At 36.7% G+C, this 20,383-nt stretch overlaps 1 protein-coding gene across 3 annotated transcripts in view; it reads right to left on the reverse strand.

Annotated features, from left to right (window-relative positions):
• ZMAT4 (zinc finger matrin-type 4) overlaps window positions 1-20,383 on the reverse strand; it is a 421,249-nt gene that overhangs the window by 192,350 nt on the left and 208,516 nt on the right. For all 3 annotated transcript variants that reach the window (XM_080658638.1, XM_080658636.1, XM_080658637.1), the window contains one exon: window positions 10,322-10,549. In XM_080658638.1, coding sequence (XP_080514764.1) covers window positions 10,322-10,549 — 228 coding nt within the window. The remainder of the gene's footprint in view (window positions 1-10,321; window positions 10,550-20,383) is intronic.

Consider the following 20,383-nt stretch of genomic DNA (forward strand, 5'->3'; position numbering starts at 1 on the left):
CCTTTATTTATATCCTCATTGCTACTACTTTCTTTAGTTGGTATACTTTCTCACTAGATTAAATTAATTGCCTTACAATAACCTCCCTGCCTCATGTCTAGTGCCCTTCTATTCAAGCCTCCACATTGTTGTCTGTATGTAGAGACTTCTTTCAAAAATAGAAATACCAACATGTAATTTTCCTGCTAAAAATCTATAAATCACTCCTAATAGCCTTCAGGATTAAGTGAAAGTGTTCAGCTCCCACTATGATCCTACTCTTTGTCTCTTCAGCTACCTCTCCAATTATTTTCAAACCTGTCACTAAGCTCCAGCCACACTACACAGCTCCTGGAAGGGCCCTACTGTCCCCTGCCTCAGGCATTTTCATAGGCTCTGTCCTCAACCTGCACCTTTGTCCCATGCAGCTGCCTAACCTGGCATCTTCTAGTTGTTCTTTAAGGTTCACCCAACTCCTTTGATCTCCAAGTATGGGAATTCCACTTCATCCTGACACCTTTGCATCTCCAGACTTGACTAGTCTGGCTCTTTTACTTGCCCAGTTATACAAGCCTTAACCAATGGTCAGAATCCTCTGTTCTGAAAGAAAGCCTTCAGTGGATATTTGGTAGGCCCATTTTCCTGTGAGTAAACTGTCCCTAACATGCCTGAATCCACCTTTTGCATTCCCTTTTAACACCCTTGCTATTCTGCAGGAGCCAGCATGCTGTTCCTGAACTTGATTTCATCCTAAACTAAATGACTGATAAGAAATCTTTGTTCTCCAATCTACCCACCAACTCTGCTAACAGTATTAAAAAGGCCTATGTCAGTTTTTCTTGCCCTTAAAAACCATAGGAACTCCAGGATATTTTTAGTAGTAAAAACCATGAATGAATGATGAACCCCTTACTAGAAAGTTTTGCTACCCTAAAAATCTGCTAGTGGTTTGAGAAATGTGGCCTCAAACAAAGAAAGTAGGTAATAGGTGTCTTCACAGGAATGGCAGAAATAGGACCTGGTCTGGACAGAAGAGAAGGTGACCTATGGTAGAAATGAACCAGGCCCTTCAGTAGAGAAAATGTGGAGCATTTGGATTCACAGTTGAGATCAGATGCAAGTACATGTATGCACTTACAATAAATCAAAACATCTTACAGTGACCTATTAGAATCTACAAAAGGTGACCCTATGTAACGCCAGTGTCAATTTTTACAACATTCATTAGCTTCAGGCACTCTGCCTATTATTAGACCTCAAATGTACCCAATTCTTCCCCCCCCCCCCCCATGAAGCCCTCTGCACTTGCTAGTACCTCTGCTTGGAATAAGCAAGTGCTTCTGGAACCTTCCTCCTTCAGGTCACAGTTCAAATGTCAGCTAATCTAAAAGGCTGTCACAAACCATTCCACTTAAAGGACCCGACATCCCAGCTCTCATTATTTATCATGTTACTCTATTCCTTTCCATTTATCCCTTGTCATTTGTTTGCTATCTTCTTCCTAAGAACCTTCACTGTAGAATGTCCAGCACGTTGTATCTGGTGTGCTGTAGGAGTTCAATATTAGCACAATGAATGGAAAATGAACAAATAAATGAAGGAAGAAATCATAGAGGAAATAAAAAAGTGACATAAAGCAAGCTTTCTGCTTTTACAAACTTGACCTTAAGTCGGCTGATCAGAACTTCTGCTTCTATCATCTCACATGGATATTGGGAGACCACGATCAAGCTATGAACGCAAATTAACTTGATCCCCAAATCTTTGGAATCTGTTAAGCATGTTGGGGTGGCCACATATGAAGGGAGTATGGTTGTTGGATTAAGAAAGAATTTTTAAAACTCATGTGGAGATTCTCAAGCAAGCTTCAGATGGGAAAGGGTACCTTTTCTCTGCAGACCTCAGCCAGGACATCCATCAGGACAGGTCCAGGTCTTGAACAGAGGACCGCAGAGAAACTATTTTCCATTGGTTTGGTTCTTGTGAGAATAGGTAGAAATCACTATTGGCTTTTACTTAAAATTTTTGAAATCCTTGACTTGGTTGTTTACTGCCTATACAAAGTCCACCCATAGATGTGATGCTTTTCACTCCAAAGCCTACAGGGTGTGACAGCATAGTGCTTGCCACACAGGTTAGTTGTCCACCTGTGTTCTGACTGATTGTAGTAGTTTTTAAATGTCCCCATAGTTTCTGATAATTATCTCTTCAAAGGTGGAGTTTAATTTCTTACCAATCCTCTGATAGAGACTGGCTTTGACTTTAGCTGATGGAATACGATGGAAGTGATGCTAAGTGACCTTCAAGAATTTAAGAAAAGATAGCTTCCACACGATGCTTTCTTGGATGGCTTGCCCTATAAGAAGACAGCCACTGCCTCACAAGCACATTCAAACCCCAGGGAGAGGCCCATGAGGAGGAAAGCTAAGGTCTCCTGCCAACAGACAGTCCTGAGAGTGAGCCACATTTTCTTCCTACTTTTATTTGACTTTTAAAATTTACATACTGTTCTCTTCTTGTGTACAGTTATACAGGTTTTGATAAGCACAGCTACATAGCCGCCATCATATCAAGGCACAGGCAAGTTTCATTATCCCTCCAATTCCCTCTTATTGCCTTTTTGTGGTCCCCTACCACTTCTTATTGCCCCCTTCCCCTTCCCTACCACCAGCCAGTGCCTGACAACCACTAATCTGTTTTCCAGAATGCAACCACCTTGAAAAGTGGGACTGTGGCTAAGGCCCACTTGAGAAAGCTCAAGCAAGAATCACCCAGCCAAGCCAAGCCCAAATTCCCCCTTAGAACCTGCAAGACATAGTAAATGTCTAGTGTGTTTTTTCAGCCACTAAGTTTTGAGGTAATTGTTATACAGCAACAGTAGCACTGGCTTCCTCTGAAAACTGTTCATTTTTAACCTAAAAATTCCACTGGTCTTGAAGTAGATCCAGTGCCCAAGTCCCCCTGCACAGGAAACTTAGGTTAACTGAAGGTACAAGAGTGTCACTGAATGATATGACTCCGCTGTCTACTCCCTGATAAGTATGCAAAGGCTAAACTAAAGTAAGTGGAACAAAATATGAGACGCCAATCCTCTATCACCTGAAAGTCCACAGCAGAAATAATTTAAAAAGTACAAATCTCTGACTCCAGCATTATGCTTATTTTGAAGGAAGGCTGATCATTCTGACTCACATACTACTTTTTATGATTTGAAGTCCTAGATAAGCTTCCTGGAAATTAATCCCCATTCCTGCTAATAAAGGCAGAAGTTGTATTATAGAGGGAGTAATAAATCTAGTGGAATCTCTAAAAGCTGAACTTGGCTTCTCAATCCCAAACCCTCTGAATATTCAACATGATTTCTTTGCATTTCTATATTCACTCCAGCTAAGATGAAATCATAAATGTGGGAAAAACTCCTTTATTAAAGGTATGTAGTGTACTCTGCAAAAAAAAATTCATTCCAAGAAAACTGAGAGTTAACTATGCCTATTCAATGCTTGAGTTCACACCAACTTTTATACTAAAATAAATAAGCTCCCAAACTCAACTGTTTAAAAGAAAAGAGTTAATTATCAGAGTTCTAGTTAGTCAATAATGAGTCGCTGGAATTTAGAATTAGTACACATATAATCAGGAATCCCAGATCACACCATAACTTAGAAGGGGACAGTCACTTCATTTCTCTGGGCTTCAGAATCCTGCTCTGTAAAATGAAGGGGCATAAAGGATATATGCACCCCTATGTTCAGAGCAGCATAATTTACCATAGCTAAGATTTGGAAACAGCCTAAGTGCCCATCAGCAGATGAGTGGATTAGAAAACTGTGGTACATCCACACAATGGAATACTATGCTTCTGTAAAAAGGAAGAAACTCCTACCATTTGCAACAGCATGGATGGACCTGGAGATCATTATGCTAAGTGAAATAAGTCAGTCAGAGGAAGATAAATATCACATGATCTCACTCATTTGTGGAATATAATGCACAACATAAACTGATGAACAAAAACAGATCCAGAGACAGAGAAGCACTGATCAGAATGTCAAACCTCAGAGGGAAGGTAAGGGGGAAGGCTTTGAAGGGGGGGAGGGGGTAAGGACACATATGTAATACCTTAATCAATAAAGAAAAAAGGGGCATAATTCAATAATGTTCAATGTTCTTTCTAACACTATCAGTTTATGATGCTCAGAAACATGACATTTTCAAAATTGTTTGTTTGCCTGTGTCTTCAAATGAGAATTATACCAGAATAGTCTAGTTAGAGTTTTCAACCTTTTTCATCTCATGGCACACATAAAGTTATGCCACATACAAAAATGATACATTTTTTACCAATCTGACATAAAAGATCTAATTTTGATTGATTTACAAAAAAATAATAATAGTATTTAACTACCCTTTTTATTCCAAAGTTACTTTAAAAAAAATGAGGTACCTATACTTGTATATAAAGATTTCAGGTACCAATAATTAACCAATCAGATGTAACCTTATTATGTGATGTGACCAAGAAGATACAACTTCATTATATATTTGTGTTCAAGACAAGGCATTCACACTGGATAGCTATTTTTGTCTTGGCTTTTGTCATTTTTTTAGTTGACAATCTAAGGAAAAAGAGGTCAGTGCCCCCAACTAAATGTCAGGTATTGCATGTTCCAAAAATTCTTGCAGCACACCAGTTGAAAATCACTGGTCTAGTTTCCTCTGAAACAATAAAATGCCTGCATTGTTTCAACCCTAAAACTTTTAAAAGAATAATAAAAAAGAATAAATATAATAAAAGTCTGAAAAATGAATCTTTCATTTCCACCTAGCTATAATTTCATAATTTACACTGTCATTGTTTCTAACTAAGAAATTGCCTTATATTTGCTGACAAGAAGAATTTAAACTATAAAGCAAACCTCTAAAGTACTTTCTGACCATTAAATTTTATAATTATGTAATTCAACAACTTCCTTTTGTTTTCTACATTGGATTTTAGTTCAAAAAGAGGTGACTGTTTTTCTTGTCAAATTAAAACTTGGAAGTATAGACAAATACCATCTGTTTTTTGAAGTGAATAATACTAACATTAAATCAGTAACCAGATTCTGCATATTAATATCTATTTAGACCAATTCCATTTAAAATTATTTGTTCTCTTATAAGAATAATTTTTATTTGACCTGCACTTTAAGCAAAGGTTCTATATTTTCTAATGGCTAAATAGTGAGAATACAAAAAAAATACAAAAGGTGTAACTTTTTTTGTGCATTTAAGTTATATACAAATAACAGGTAAAAAGTTATGTGGGAGTTACATGATTCAAGGTCAATATACAAAAATCAAATACATTTTCTATATATCAGTAACAAACATATACAAATGAAATTTCCAAACTATAACACACTAGTGTTAAAGAACATAAAATACTTAAAGAAAATTTAACAAATATGATTAAAACATTTATTCTGACAATTGCAGAACATTACTGATAGATTTAAAAATAAATAAATAGAGATATAGGATATTCGTGGATTGAAAAACTTATTATTATGAAGAATTTAAATAAATGATCTCCAAATTGATCTATAGATTGAACTCCATCCCATTCAATATTCCAATAGATTTTCTATGTAGAATTTGGAAAGCTAATTATATGATTTATATAGAAATGCAAAAGATTTGGGACAATCAAACAATCTTTGGAAAGAAGAACAATTCTGGAAAAATTGCACTACCTAATATCAAGACTTCTGTAATGCTAAAAAAATCAATACAACGTTGCACTGGCATAAATATAGACAAAGAAATCAATGGAACACAATAGATTGTATAGAAATAGACTCACACATAATCAATAGATTTTTAATAAAGATACCAACGCAATTCAATGAGGAAAAGAAAACATTTTCAACAAACTTGCTGTAATAACCTAGTAAATGTATGAAAACAAAATGAATTTCAAACCCTACCTGAAATAATATATAAAACTTAATTGGGAGGGGGACTGGATGAAAGAAGGTGAAGAGATTAGCCAAGGAATATACATGCATAACCCATAGACACAGATAACAGTGTGGTGTTGGCCAGAGGGAGGGGGTGGAGAAGGGGCTAGGGCTGGGTGGAAGTGGGCAAAGGAGGAAGGGGGAAAAAAGGACATTTGTAATAGTGTAAATCAATAAAATAAAGTTTAAAAAACTAATTTGAGATACATCATAATCATAGATGTAAAAGCTAGAATAATAAAACTTATAGAAGAGAACATACAAAATGCCTTTGATCATGGGTGTAGACAAAGATTTTTTAGATGGGGCATGAAAACAATAATCACAAGAGAAATAAGGAGATAAAGTAGACTTCCATAATTTAAATGTTTGCTCACCATATATTCTTTAAGAAAATAAAGAGCCAAGTCACCATCTAGGAAAAAAATATTAGCAATGCATATATCTGACAAAGGATTATATTGATAATATGTGAAAACCTTCTACTTACTACTCAATAATAAAAAAGGCAAACAACCAAATTTTGAAAAATAAAGACAAAAGACATGAATAAACACTTTTCAGAGGAATATAGACAAATGACCAATAAGCACATTTTTAGAAGTGCTTCACATGTTGGTCAATATGGAAACACAAATTAAAGCAATAATGAAATCCTCTCCTATGCTCAGGAGAATGGCTAATGTATAAAGACTGACAAAAAAAAATGTTGGTGAGAATATGGAATTCATATAGAGTAGTTTCCTCTTATCTGTGGGAAATATGTTCCAAGAACCTCCAGTGGTTGCCTACAACCACAGGTAGCACCAAACCTTAGGTTTGTGTATATACCTATGATAAAGTTTAATTATAAATTAGGCAAAATAAGAGGTTAACAACAATAAGTAATAATAAAATTGAACAATTATAACAATATACTGTAATAAAAGTTACGCAAATGGCTTTGAGGCCATTATTAAGTAAAATAAGGGTTACTTGAATGCAAGCACTATAATACCACAATAGTCGATCTGATAACCTAGATGGCTATGAAGTGACTAAAGGGGTTGGGGAGCATACACAGGGTGGACATGCTAAACAGAGATGAGTCACGTCCCAGTCAGGACTGAGTGGGATGGCACACGATTTCATCATGCTACTCAGGGTAGCACACAATTTAAAACTTATGAATTGTTTCTGGAATCTTCCATTTAATGTTTTCAGACCATGGCTTACCAGGGGTAACTGAAACCAGGGACAGTGAAACTGTGGATAAGGGGAGACTACTGTATGTTTCAAGAATGCAAAATAATGAAGCTACTTTGAAAAAAAAATGGCAGTTTCTTATATAGTTAAAAACACCCAACTTATGTCTACAAATTCTACTCCTAGGGATTTACCAAGAGAAAAAAAAAGGAATGTTCATGAAAGTTTTATTCTAAATAGTACCCACCAAAAATCAAGAGGAGAATGGATATTAAAACTGTGAAATTTGGGGTAGAATATACTCTGTAATAAAAAGGGATACTCTGCTTTATATGCACCCAGTGGATACATTTCAAAAACAATAAGCTATGCAAGAGATGCTAGATACGCAAAAAAATACATACTTTCTGCTTCCATTTCTGTGAGGTTTTAGAATAGGCAAAACTAATATATGGTGAAAAAATAAGAAAAGTGGTTCCCTGGAGTGGGAGGCTAGGATTGACTGGAAAGGGGCATATGGGGATTTTCTCAAGATGGAGAAGCTGTGTATCTTGACAGGGGTGTGATTACACAGGTGTTTGCATTGTTAAAACTCATTGAACTGTAACACTTAATGCCTTCTCATTTGACAATATGTAAAATATACATTTTTTAAATTAGAGAAAATATCATAAATAATTTCCTGTAAAAATTATTCAATCAGGATCCTTTTAGAAATGAAAATGATTGCCATATTAAGAATGTAGGATTTTAGGTGATTTTTAAATTTTGGGGTGGTTTTTTTGGGTTATTTATTCAGCAATTATTGAGTACCTACTATGTGGCTGTCACAGTTCTAGGTGTTTTGACCACATCGGTGAGCAAGACAGATAGAGATGCCTACTTTCAAGTTGATAAAAATCTATAGGGGGAAGTAGGGTTAAAAATAGATTATTAGGGAAACCATAATACACAAGTAAATGCACTGTTTAAAAAACTGAGACGTGCTGAAAAAGAAAGTCTGTGATACTGCCATATGATGTCCAACTGCTTGAAAACATTTTTTTAAAAGTTATGGTTATGCCTTTATTAACTGATTAGCACTTTTGTCCTGGTTAATTGATTAATCTTGCATTAGAAGCACTCCAGAAACAGGGATGTGTGTGTGTGTGTGTGTGTGTGTGTGTGTGTGTGTGTGTGTGTGTGTGTGTGTTTTAAAATGTGCTGAGTTATCATCATTGTTTTATTCCTCAAGCTTTTGTAATACTTAATGCCTGAATAAATATATATCAAGATGTCACCTGGGATAGGTTAGAGGGTTGGTTTCAAGGACACTGTGTTCAATGCTAATCGCATTCATGTGGTACCAAGTCATAGTCACATTGAGTTACCAAGTCAAAGTGCAGCTCTTTTGTCTTCTCTATAAAAGACAAGCTGCTCAAATGTAACAGAATTCAGGCGCCCAAGTCATTAAGATGTGGTTGTTCATAAAAGATGCAGCGCTGATAATTCAAAATTGACAAGAAGAATATGCTCTAGGAATAATTCTTCTCTAAGTCATACTATCTGGCACAGAACATGCATAAAGCCCTAGCTTTCTCCTTCAGTGCCCTGCTGTGAAAGAGTCACTGAGCCAGCTTGTTATCTGCCAGTAACAGTGAATGGTGGGTAGGCCTTCAGCTATGGAGAGACTCAGACTGAGAACATAAGAAATCCCCCAACAAAAAGCAATAATAACAACAATTCAAAAGTTTCTGCATTGAGATTATTCAACATAGAAAAAATATTAAGGCCCATGTTATGTTTTCTTCAGCTAGAAAACATACACTAAAGTATTGTTTGCTCTTATTTGTCATTTTTAATCACATATCTTGGAATAATCAGTTCCTACTCAAGTTCTGTATATGTACTAATGGACTTCCAATCTTAAATACATGCAGCATCAGAGGATTCAGAATAACATGCTTATTTGCCAGCTAACTGCTTCTATTTCCCTGCCTCTTTGCCTGCACATATATACTTCTGCTCAGACGGAATTCTGCTGAAATGCTATCCACTTTTCTAGTTCCAAATCAAGTCCCTTTCCTTGGGGGAGTGTTCCTCACCAATATCATTAGAAGTGCCCTGTCCCTCCTTTCAGCTCACACAGCATGACTTCTGTTCCACTTACTTGGTCTAGAATTGTAACAGATTATTTCCTGACTACAATTATCCCTCTTGGAGGCTCATAGCCTGGTTGGGGGATAATCAGAATTGTAGGCTCTACACACAGAACCCAATTTCAACCTAGGTTACATTTGGAAAATTTATTTGTAAAGGTTATTACAGCTATGACCATGCCCTAGCCAATCCATAAAAGCTTATCACACCCAAACAACATCTGATGTATATTGTCAATAGCACCCTTCACATATATAATGCTTCACATATATGTGATTGTGTTCTATACTGTCAACATTAAGCTGATTAAAAATGTTTAGGTGATCAAAAATGCTTAAATGGTTATGATAATGAAATATTCTATAAAGCTCTAAAAATTGGTATATGGCCTCCTAAGAAATCCACAGGACTAATCTTCACCCTACAGCTTCCAGGTTTCTGCTCAGCAGCTGCTGGGAAACCTTAGATGAACTTTGAATGTTGCATGGCTTCCATCAATTAAGAAAATACCTGTCAAAATGGGGTGGGATACCTGGTATTGACTATAACATGGCACACAGCACCACCTTGCATCAATTTCCAGGATATTTCTATTAAAGGGGCTTGGGTTTGCTTTAAGCCATCAAATGAAGTCAATGTATTGTCCTGTTTGGGCTGAATTCATAATAGCACAAAAGTTTAAAATAAGATCATGCTATTTGGCTTTTTTAGCATCTTCTCTCATACTGCTCATGTACAAAGCATTCATTAGAGAATGTGTTTAAAGATAAAGCAGAAGAAAAAATACCTGGTTTATGGATGGGTGACTTTGATCTGCAAAATAGTCAATAAAAATAGGGAAATAAACTCTTTGAAACAAAGGAGATCACAAAAATTGAGCTAATTTTCTGCTCATTTCCTTTTTCTTCTATTCCTTTGGATGAGCCTACTTAATAAGAATAATCATGCCAATTTGTGAAAACACAAACCTTTCTCTGAAAGCCCAGTTCTGGGGTAGAAATTAGAATTTCTCTTACCTCTTAGTTCCCCCATATCCAGAGTTGTCCCAAGTTGTTCTAATAAAGCAACTCTTGCCGCATTCTTTTTGTGTTTCTTCCCATCATAATGTTGCTGGGCCATCAGGGGATTATTAAACCAGGCGGCACAGAGCCCACAATATCTGTCTGAATCTCTTCTTTGATAGGGTGATGTGACCACCGGAGCAGTGTCCACCCTGGGAGGCTTAAGTGAGCTCAGGGGGGTTGCTGTGGAGGCAAACAACCAGAGAGAAGTACAAGACAGGTTAGTACACTTGTCCTCAGTCTCTGAAGGTGGAAGAATCTCATGTTCATTGTAAAGCTCAAAAATCCAAGAGTTTATTGAGAGCAGAACAATAATCTATGCCAGCCTTTGTTTTTTTAACTTGCGATACGACTGAAAATTCTAATAGTTCAGGAGATTATTCCTTATAAAGAAAGAACTATTTTTTTAAATAAACTCTTGAGATAGGGAGTGATCTGCTAATCGAATTGAAACCAAACTCTGAAACAAATATTGAATGATCATGACTTGAAATATTCTGAATCAACAAATGAATTAATGAATGAGAGATCTGTGTCATAAGTAGAAATCACCAATAAATAAATAAATAATTTGCCCAAGTGATAGCAAATATTTCAGTGATATGGACTGTACCAATTGAAAAAATCATGCTAATTTTACTGTAAGTTACTTCTGTTTACTGTGACAGGTTATTTTCAACTTATACCTGCTAACATTGATGTTGAAAGTACATTTTTTAAGACCAAAAGACAAACACCACAGAGCACACGTTGCTTCCCTAAACTGAAAAGGCATATTTTGAGATTCCAGTCCCAGCTATTAATTTAACACATTCCATTGTGAACTATGGTTATTTTTGGTCCAGAAAAAAATGAACCCAACTTTATGTTTACTAACAGAAAGTAAAAAAAATAAAAATAACTTCTTAATGCATTACACCATGCACATTGCTTTTAGCTTCATAATAACATCTCAGATTATTGTCTCTGATGATGGACTTCAGAGACACCAAATGACTTACTAAAGGTGAGGTAACCAGTTATGGTAAAGGTAGGACTCCAAACCAAATCCTTTGTTTCCAAGACCAATGTTCTTTTTGCTACCCCTAAGGACTCTTTTCGTACTTCTTATTAAGCAAAGAGATTTGTTTTTCTAGACCTCAGTCATCTATTTTATATAGGATTTAATTTAATTAAGGGGAAATTTTCTGATCCAAATATTTTGATGAAGACAAAGAAATGTAAATTCTCACATAGCCCATCAGTTACAATGTCATGCAGGAGTACTTTCTGCTTGTTCTTTCACTCTGTGATTCGGAGGGCAGCTGAATGTCATTCAAGGAAAAGCTGAGATATGGAAGCTCAATAAAAAGGTAAGCAACCACTTAATTAACCCTCCAAGCTTTCAAATAATTTTTATGTAACCTTTTATTTTTTAAATTAAATAATTGATATAGAAATAAATATTTGCTGAATGACATTTTAATTCAAGAAATGCCTACAGTGGAACAATATCTCAAGAAAGTATTTTCCTCTCTACTCAGAGATTTCATCAGGCAAGAATGTTTTAACTAGCTTGGATGAAACAATGGTATTATTTCTCTAAGAGAAATAAAGACTTAGAGAAATAATACTTCTTTTAAAAGTTCATTGCCAGATTCAGTCATAAATCACTATGTGAAACACAAAGGCTCAAATGTGGGCCTTACCATCCTGGCAGCCACCCAGTATCATTCTGCTGTGACTTAGAAATTCTAATAAGAAGCTACAAATATGCAGTTGACCTGCATGGGAAAGGACTTCTATCCACTTTTCTGAAGGAAATTGGATTTTGCTTCCAAAGTTTCCTGCATCCTTATCAATTTTTGAGGATTTATAGCTGCCTGTTGTCTTTTGATGACAACAGAAAACATATCAAATGTTTGCAATCTGAATGAATGTTGACTCTTGAAGCATAATTTACTTCCGTCTAAACTGGACCCTAAAAAAACACTTCAGAGTCAAATTTATCAATTGATACTTTATGCACCACATTCTAGCAGAAGTGATGTACAATAGAATATTTGTCAAATAAGATAGTAATCTTATCTTGCATTTAAGAGTGTAGTTTGATGCTGCATCTGTACTATAGCTTCTCCTCTTTAATAATTCTGTCCTCTGTATAGCCCCAAAATTAAATTTTCTTATGCTTTGTTTCCAACTCTCTTCACCAATCTCAATTCAGTTTATATTTCATATAAAGGCAAACTAAACAGTATGAGGGGAATGAAAAGATCTTTGAATCAAAGTATGAACTCAAGGTTGAGTTGGACTCTCCCACCACTGAGCTGTGTGACACACATGCCAATTTACATAGAAGTAGGAGTGGCCTATTTCTATGTATTTCAGAGAGGGCAAATATGCACATCATTCTAGAAAGTTTACTTTCAAACAGGAAGCCATCTACTCTGCTTTTTTTTTTTTTTTTTTTTTTTATCATGGCATCCAGACATCACTCCAAGCTTCTGGCCTGGTACCAAGCACCCTAGTTTGCCTATGACTAAGAGGGTTCCCAGGATGTGGATCTTTCAAGTGCTAGTCCTGGGCAAACGGGAATGAGTTGGTCACCCAGGTTCTGGGTCAGACCTGATTTAACATACTGTGGAGAAACAGGAGTTAGTGAAAAGTTTGGCAACAATTGTTCAAGAGCCTAGAGCAGGTGCACTTTCAACCAAGCAGAGAGGACCCACCAATAGATTTCAAAGCTTCACTTGTCAGATCACAAAGCAGGTGTCCTTAGCCAGATTAGGGGATAACACAGTCAACAGATAATGGGATTCTCACCTACTTATCTATCTTCTGAACCAGGGACCTGGGGTACCCTTCAACCCCCACACCTGGGGCTTCTACTAACATTCCCCTCTCTCTCTCTCATGCTTTCTAGGTTTTAGGATAACGAAAATTATCCCATTCTCAAAAAGGATTTGGGAACTTTTGAAATAGTTTAAGGAATTTACTCATTTGAAAGGATGTTGTTTTCTCACCTAAGGCATTCATATCCATAATACAAGTTAATCTAAGTTGTGTGATATTCTGCAATTAATACATTATATCTATTTCATGTATTTTCTTTAGTTGCCTCCAAATTCCATTTGACCAATGAGGTAGCTTGAAGTTCAGGGTGGTAAATCAATTAGTATTAGGCCCCCTAATAAAAAGCAGCAAAGGAAATAGCAAAGACCAGATCTTGGGATTTGAAGACCAACACTGTATTTCAGTGTCAACTGGTTTCTTATGATGGTTTCTCAGGAAGCAATAGGCCGAATAAACATACAGATAAACTGTAGAGTCAGAACACATTTTCTAGGCTTCAACACCTATTCTCAGTGGGAATTACTTGGAAATATGCACTGCCTCTAAAATAATTTTTCTGATTTCTAGTCCCTCTGATAAACTGCCCTCCCCTCCTCCCTTTTTCCTACCCTAAACCAAAATAACAATGACAGTAGGAATTCTTCAGCAAGTATCACTTTTTTTTCTGCAAATGCTGTTAAGAGTTCAAATTGACTGGGTCAGTTATTGCTGGCCTGAGAAGACAGCTGTCAGTATAGATTGACAACTCAGTTTCCAAATAGGCCCAAGTTTCCTAAAGGAAAATGCTCAACGAAACTGTGCAAAGTCTGGGCTCAAAGCAGATTTTCTTTGTATCTCTCACAGAGGATGTGTACATGGCAGATACTCAACAATCACGTGAAGAATAAATGAAAAAAAATACTAGTGAATTTCAGTAAATATCAACTCAGGGGATTTTTATGTTTTAATAAATAACTTATGAAAGCTACATTTTAAATCTTTAATGATTTCATTAAACCGATTTTAAGGGATTAAAAATAAATTAGATGAGCCCGACCTGCATGGCTCAGTGGTTAAGCATTGACCTATGAACCAGTAGGTCACAGTTCGATTCCCGCTCAGGACACATGCCTGAGTTCCTGGCTCAATACCCAGTGGGGGGGCGTGCAGGAGGCAGCCAATCAATAATTTTCTCTCATCATTGATGTTTCTATCTCTCTCTCCCTCTCCCTTTCTCCCTGAATTTAATAAAAATATATTTTTTAAAAAGAGGAAAATAAATTAGATGATAAATTAAATATATTGTATACATCTATACTCTGAAATACCAGGCAGTAATAAAAAAAAACCTGTGCGTTTTTTTTTTAAATGTTTAGGATATAAAGTAAACTAAAAGATATGGTTTAGCCCTGGAAAGTATGGCTCAGTTGGTTGAGCATTGTCCCATGCACCGAAGGGTTGCTGGTTCAATTCCCAGGGCACATGCCTGGGTGCGGCTTTGATCCCCAGTCAGAGTGACCTGATGTTTTGCTCTCACATCAATGTTTCTCTTTCCCTCCCTCTGCCTTCCGCTCTCTCTAAAAATCAAGAAAAAATCTTTAAAAAACGATATTGTTTACTAGTATATGTAGGGTATAAACCAAATTACTTATTATTAAATTATACAAACACATGCAACTATACATAAAAACTAGAAGGTTATAAATGAAAATCTTAGCAACAATTGTTTCTAAGCTGTGGATTCTGGGTGATTTGTTTTATACTCATATACTCATTGCTGCAGAGGGAGAACATTTATATTTTATCACTTATATATGGGCCATATTTCATGCTAACTTATTTTAGTGCAAAGTCTAGACAACACTGCTTAGGGGACTTGTGGTGCCACAACTAGGTCTTAAATTAAATCTCAGAAGATTTTATTTGCAATGATTTATTTATTAATTTATTATTGATTTGGGGGAGAAATGGGCTGGGAAAATGCTGGCTTAGTCAGAATATGATATGAAAGACCCTATTATATCTCCTACTTTTCCAAAAGATACAGGGAAAGCCATTTCTCTACTGTATAGCAGATCCAAAAGTGGCTCTAATTATTCTGATAAAATAAAGAATCTCTCTTCCTTCTCACATGATATGCTTGGAAGTGAATTCTGTTATCCAAGGCTATAAGGCGGGGGGGGGGGGGGGGGGGGGAAAGCATGTGCTAATTTTTTCTATGCCATGAAGGAAATTAAATCAATTTTCCCATGCTTCAAAGTATGTGCCATTAAACACTTCCAGAGAGTAAACAAAGATGAGATGACCTAGCGGAAACATCATTCCAACTCAATTTTGTATCAACACTCTAAATATAATCAATCCATTAACAGGAATTGCTTTCTCACTCTCACTAAATACACATATCATCAGTCTTCATTAATATAGTATTCATAGATCATTGATTTTCATTAATATAGAATAATTCCCTCTAGTTTCAGCCACTGATTAGATTCTAAACATCTTAAGTATGCCTGTTTTCTGCAGAATCCTAATCTTTGAAAATATGCCATTAAATAGAACTTTAGAAGAGATAAAAGTCCTTTTCTAACTTTCTCATTTTTAATGGGAAATATTTCAAAATATTTCATTTTTAATATCTTCTGGTTCTATTTATTTGTTTACTTTTTTAAAATTTGAAGTAATTTTAAATTTACTGAAAAGATGCAAGAGTAGTGCAAAGAACTTATCTGTACCCTTCCCTCAGGCTCCCAGATTGTTAACACTTTGCCATATGTGCTTCATCATTCTCTCTGTCTCTCCCATCAACTTTTATACACACTCATAGAGTCACACATATAAATGAACCCAAAGGCTATGCTGCTCTTCATTCTCCTATTCATTGAAAACAGGAAGACAGAATGTAAGATTCACAAGGATAAGGATCTTTATCTGTTTTGCTCACTGATGTATCCCAGGTGCTCAGAACTGAGCCTGGCACATAGCATGTGCTAAACACACACACACACACACACACACACACACACACACACACACACACAACCAAAACTCTTGTTGAATGAGGGGAGCAGTTAATTCTCCCAAAAGCTATCTATGCGCCTTGACTGGTTTGGCTCAGTGATAGAGCACTGGCCTGAAGACTGAAAGGTCCCAGGTTCAATTCTGGTCAAGGGCATGTACCTTCGTTGCAGGCACATCCCCAGTGGGAGGTGTGCAGGAGGCAGCTGATTGATGTTTCTCTCCCATCGATGTTTCTGACTCTCTATCCCTATCCTTCCTCTCTGTAAAAAATTAATAAAATATATTTTTTAAAAAAAGACAAAGCTATCTATGTAAGAGAAGGAATCATGGTTTTACATTAGGACATCCAGCTAGTATGATGTGAGAGCGTTCTTTCTGTCTCTTTAAAACAGCTGTTGCATTGTGGGTATACAGACATACCTCATTTTATTGCACTTTGCTTTATTTCACTTCACAAATGTGGTGTGTTTTTTTACAAATGTAAGGCAAGACCCTCCACCAGCAAAAGATTGCTTCTCATTTTATTGCAATACTTGTTTTATTACGGTGGTCTGGAACTGAAGTGCAATATCTCTGAGCTTTGTCTGTAATTTGTTCATGGCATGCCATCTTCAAACAATATTCAGTTAGGGTGGTTTACTCCCTCTGAGTTCAGGGTCAAAATAGTTGGCTATGGCCAAACAGTTCCTAAACCCTGCACAGAAGTGCACTGAAATGATGCAATGAATATACAGGAGGTCCATAAAATATTTTAAAATTCTGAGGAAAGGATAGCTACATTTCTCTGACACCATGGGAACCACTAACTCCAGGTAGTTGAGTTTCAATATGAGATGCTCCAGTGAGTTAATTTTCCTGTGAAGCTGGATTATTGAAGGCTGCTGTGTTATTCCAATTCACCCAACCAATAAATGAGGAACAGGAAATAAAGGTGACAATGTCCAATCTAATTTCAAGATTTGACAAATTAGGCAGTGCCCAATATGATTGCTTAAGAAGGAAATACAAAAATTAAATTTTTTTCAGTATATGTGTACTATTTTTTCAGATGGCTGCTGTTATTAGCACATACTGGTAAATACTTACTAAGTTGTCTGGACACTAACAGTTATGACATCATACTACTATAGGATGTTTGAGCAAGAACTGAGGACCTGCTAATTGGGTGCTCCTAGAAATGCCTTTTCCCATAAACCTCAGACAAGAAGCAGAGCTTCAGAAGGGCAGAGTAGGTTTCCTTGACAGGGACTCATGACTCACTGCCACCCCGGTGCCCGCCCCAGCAGATGTCATCCTTAGACTAGTGAGCTTGAGGGCATCACCCAGATCACAGGCAGTATTGAGGGGGGCTGGTGATCTGAAACCTGGGATTTGATACTAGCTTTTGTTCTTTTCATTCTGCCTTTATTTCCTGATTTCACTTAATCCAGGGGTGGGGATGATTTACTACTTATCCAGCAGCATCAGCTATTCAACTAGAGAGCCAGCTTCCCGGACCATTTCTTACAGCCTATGAATATTTATAGAAGATTCAAAGATGAGAAGAGTGATCAGTGTCAGAAGCTCAGCGGAAGATAAAGTGCAGGCTGGGTTTAGACAAAGACAGAGAGAAAAGATGGCCTTTTGACCTGGGGTGGAATGAAGCTGAAACTTTAGAAGTAATTTTAGGGAAGTTAGTCCCTGAGTAAAATGTGTGCATCTACACTTTTCTTCACCATCATCCAGAGTACCTCCCCCAAAAAGGGATCTCCTGATTACTCCATTTAATATCAGTTGTGAGTTACCATAAACATATATCCATGAAAATAACATTGGCCTTAATAACCCATAGTCCAACCCAGCCAGCATGGCTCAGTGGTTGAGCATCAACCTATGAACCAGGAGGTCACAGTTTGATTCCTGATTAGGGCACATTCCTGGGTTGTGGGCTCGATCCCTAGTGCAAGAGGCCGCTGATCAGTGATTCTCTCTCTTCATTGATGTTTCCAACTCTCTCTCCCTCTCTTGAAATCAATAAAAATACTTTTTTAAAAAAATAACTCATAGTCTGCAAGTTATAAAAAATGCCTCTATTTTGTATTTAAAACAATGAATATTAGCTATGCACATATTTTGCATAGATCTATTTAATCTAGAAATAAAGTACTTTATATTAACTGTCACTTAGAAATGGCTAAATCTGAAAGTTTGAAGCTATTCTGAGTCAGCTCTACAAAACCTCAAAGCAGCTCTAGAACTTCTTGAGGTCAGATTGTGAGACAGATGAAGCTACTGTGCTCCATCATGTGAGCTGCCTCCCAACACTCGGATCAAGAGAATCTGGAGTATCAAATACCAATGGAATAAGGTTCTCCTGAGAGTTTAAAAACCATTGCCTTACACCACTGCTTCTTATATTGAGCAATGAGGTTGGTGGGCAGAAGATGATTGCAAACAAGGAAGCAGTTTTAGGCTAGATAAGACTTTGCAGATGAGTGTTAAAAAATCATTAGATTAATTCAGTTCCTGGGGGAACAGAAGCTTTCCCAGGATCTGAATCATGTAGATATTTTATCCATAATCATTAGCTAAACTATGGCTTGACCACAATTTGCACACTTCATTGCCAAGCAGATACCGCCAAAGGGAGTGCATGAGAAAGAATATAAATTATTTCTATTGAAGAATTTTTAGAACAAGGGTGCTATTAACGGCCAACAAGGATGGCACTTCAGGCTTTCTTGGTCAGTGTGTGCCACAGACAAAGAGCTTCCACACCACCTGGAATTCATTAAAGATGAAAATCTCAGGTCCAGCCCTCCACCATTGGATGAGAATCTATATTTGTGATCACTTACGTTGGTTCATATGCAAAATAAATTTCAAAAGCTCTGAAATTAGGATTCAGTGGTTCTCATCCCTGGTTGAGGGTTAGATTGAGCTGGGAGAGATTAAACACTTATGGACTCTAGTCCCTACCCCAGGCCAATTAAATCAGAATCCCGTGGCATGGGGCTGAGCAATGATAAGTTTTAAGGCTCTGCAGGTACTTCTATTGTGTGTTGGAAACCATGGGACCGAAAGGATACCATCTGTGATGGGCCTCACTTTTATGTCAATCTTACCAAGCCTCTATGTTTTCATGTTTTATTCCTTCAACTGTATGTGCTGCCACAGTAGGCATACAGCTCCACCCAAGCCCTCATGGAGCTTGAAATCTGGAATGAAAATATTTTAAATAGTTTCACAGAACTACTTTATTATGTTGTATTAATTCTACAGAAGATTATGTGCTTCCTAAAAAATCATGAGACAATAGTTCTAGAGAAAATAACTCAGGTTTTAAAATAAAATCAAAACAAAACTCAGGGTTTTTAAACTATGCCAATGTTTCCTACACTAAAATGGGGCTAGTGGTTCAACCTCAGACCTTTGCTGTGAGGATTAAAATTGCTTGCTTGATAAAAATTATTTCCCAAGCATCCTGGCCACAGAGAAGACTAAGACTAGAATCCAGATTTCCTAACTCCTCCCCCTTGTTTTTCCACTGTCCCACACACATTAGTTCTGCCTCTGATAAGAGGAAGTCAAAAAAGCTCATCTACTGGTAGTGAAATGTTCAAGTAGCTAGTCATAAGTCTGCAGTTACTACAGCAAACTGATGTGTTGTAGAATAAAGTACACAGAAGAGCCAGAGAGATGGCTTGAGGAAGAAAGATGTATGAGTAATGGTTAAAGAATTTTGAAATACTTAGCCAGAAGAAAGGAAGCAAAAATATGACTTAATAACACTGAGATACATAGAGGAATATGGAATTTGGACTGATGGCAAGCTGTTTTCCAAAGTCACTAAACACAGGAAACAGACTAAGCTTAAAATGGTAGGCCTCTAGAAGAGAGGGAGTTTAAGGGTGCTGGTGCATGATGCTGAGACATGTTTACTGCCCCGATAAGGTTTGTATAATGTGAGCATTATCAATACCTAGTGGTGGAGGGGAAAGCACTTAAACCATACCAGAAGCTGGAACTTAGAATTAAATGAAATTTTACTGGAACAGTGAGATGGATAAGATTTAAGTCAAGAGTCTGTGAATTTCTACGTATAACTCATTCTACATCGCAGTCTCAGGATAAAACATAACTTAAAAAAAAGTAACATTCTTGAAGATTAAGTCATCATAATTAATCAAATGTAAGGACATGTTT

Source organism: Plecotus auritus, assembly GCF_963455305.1.
Source record: "Plecotus auritus genome assembly, chromosome: 3".
Taxonomy (NCBI): Eukaryota; Metazoa; Chordata; class Mammalia; order Chiroptera; family Vespertilionidae; genus Plecotus; species Plecotus auritus.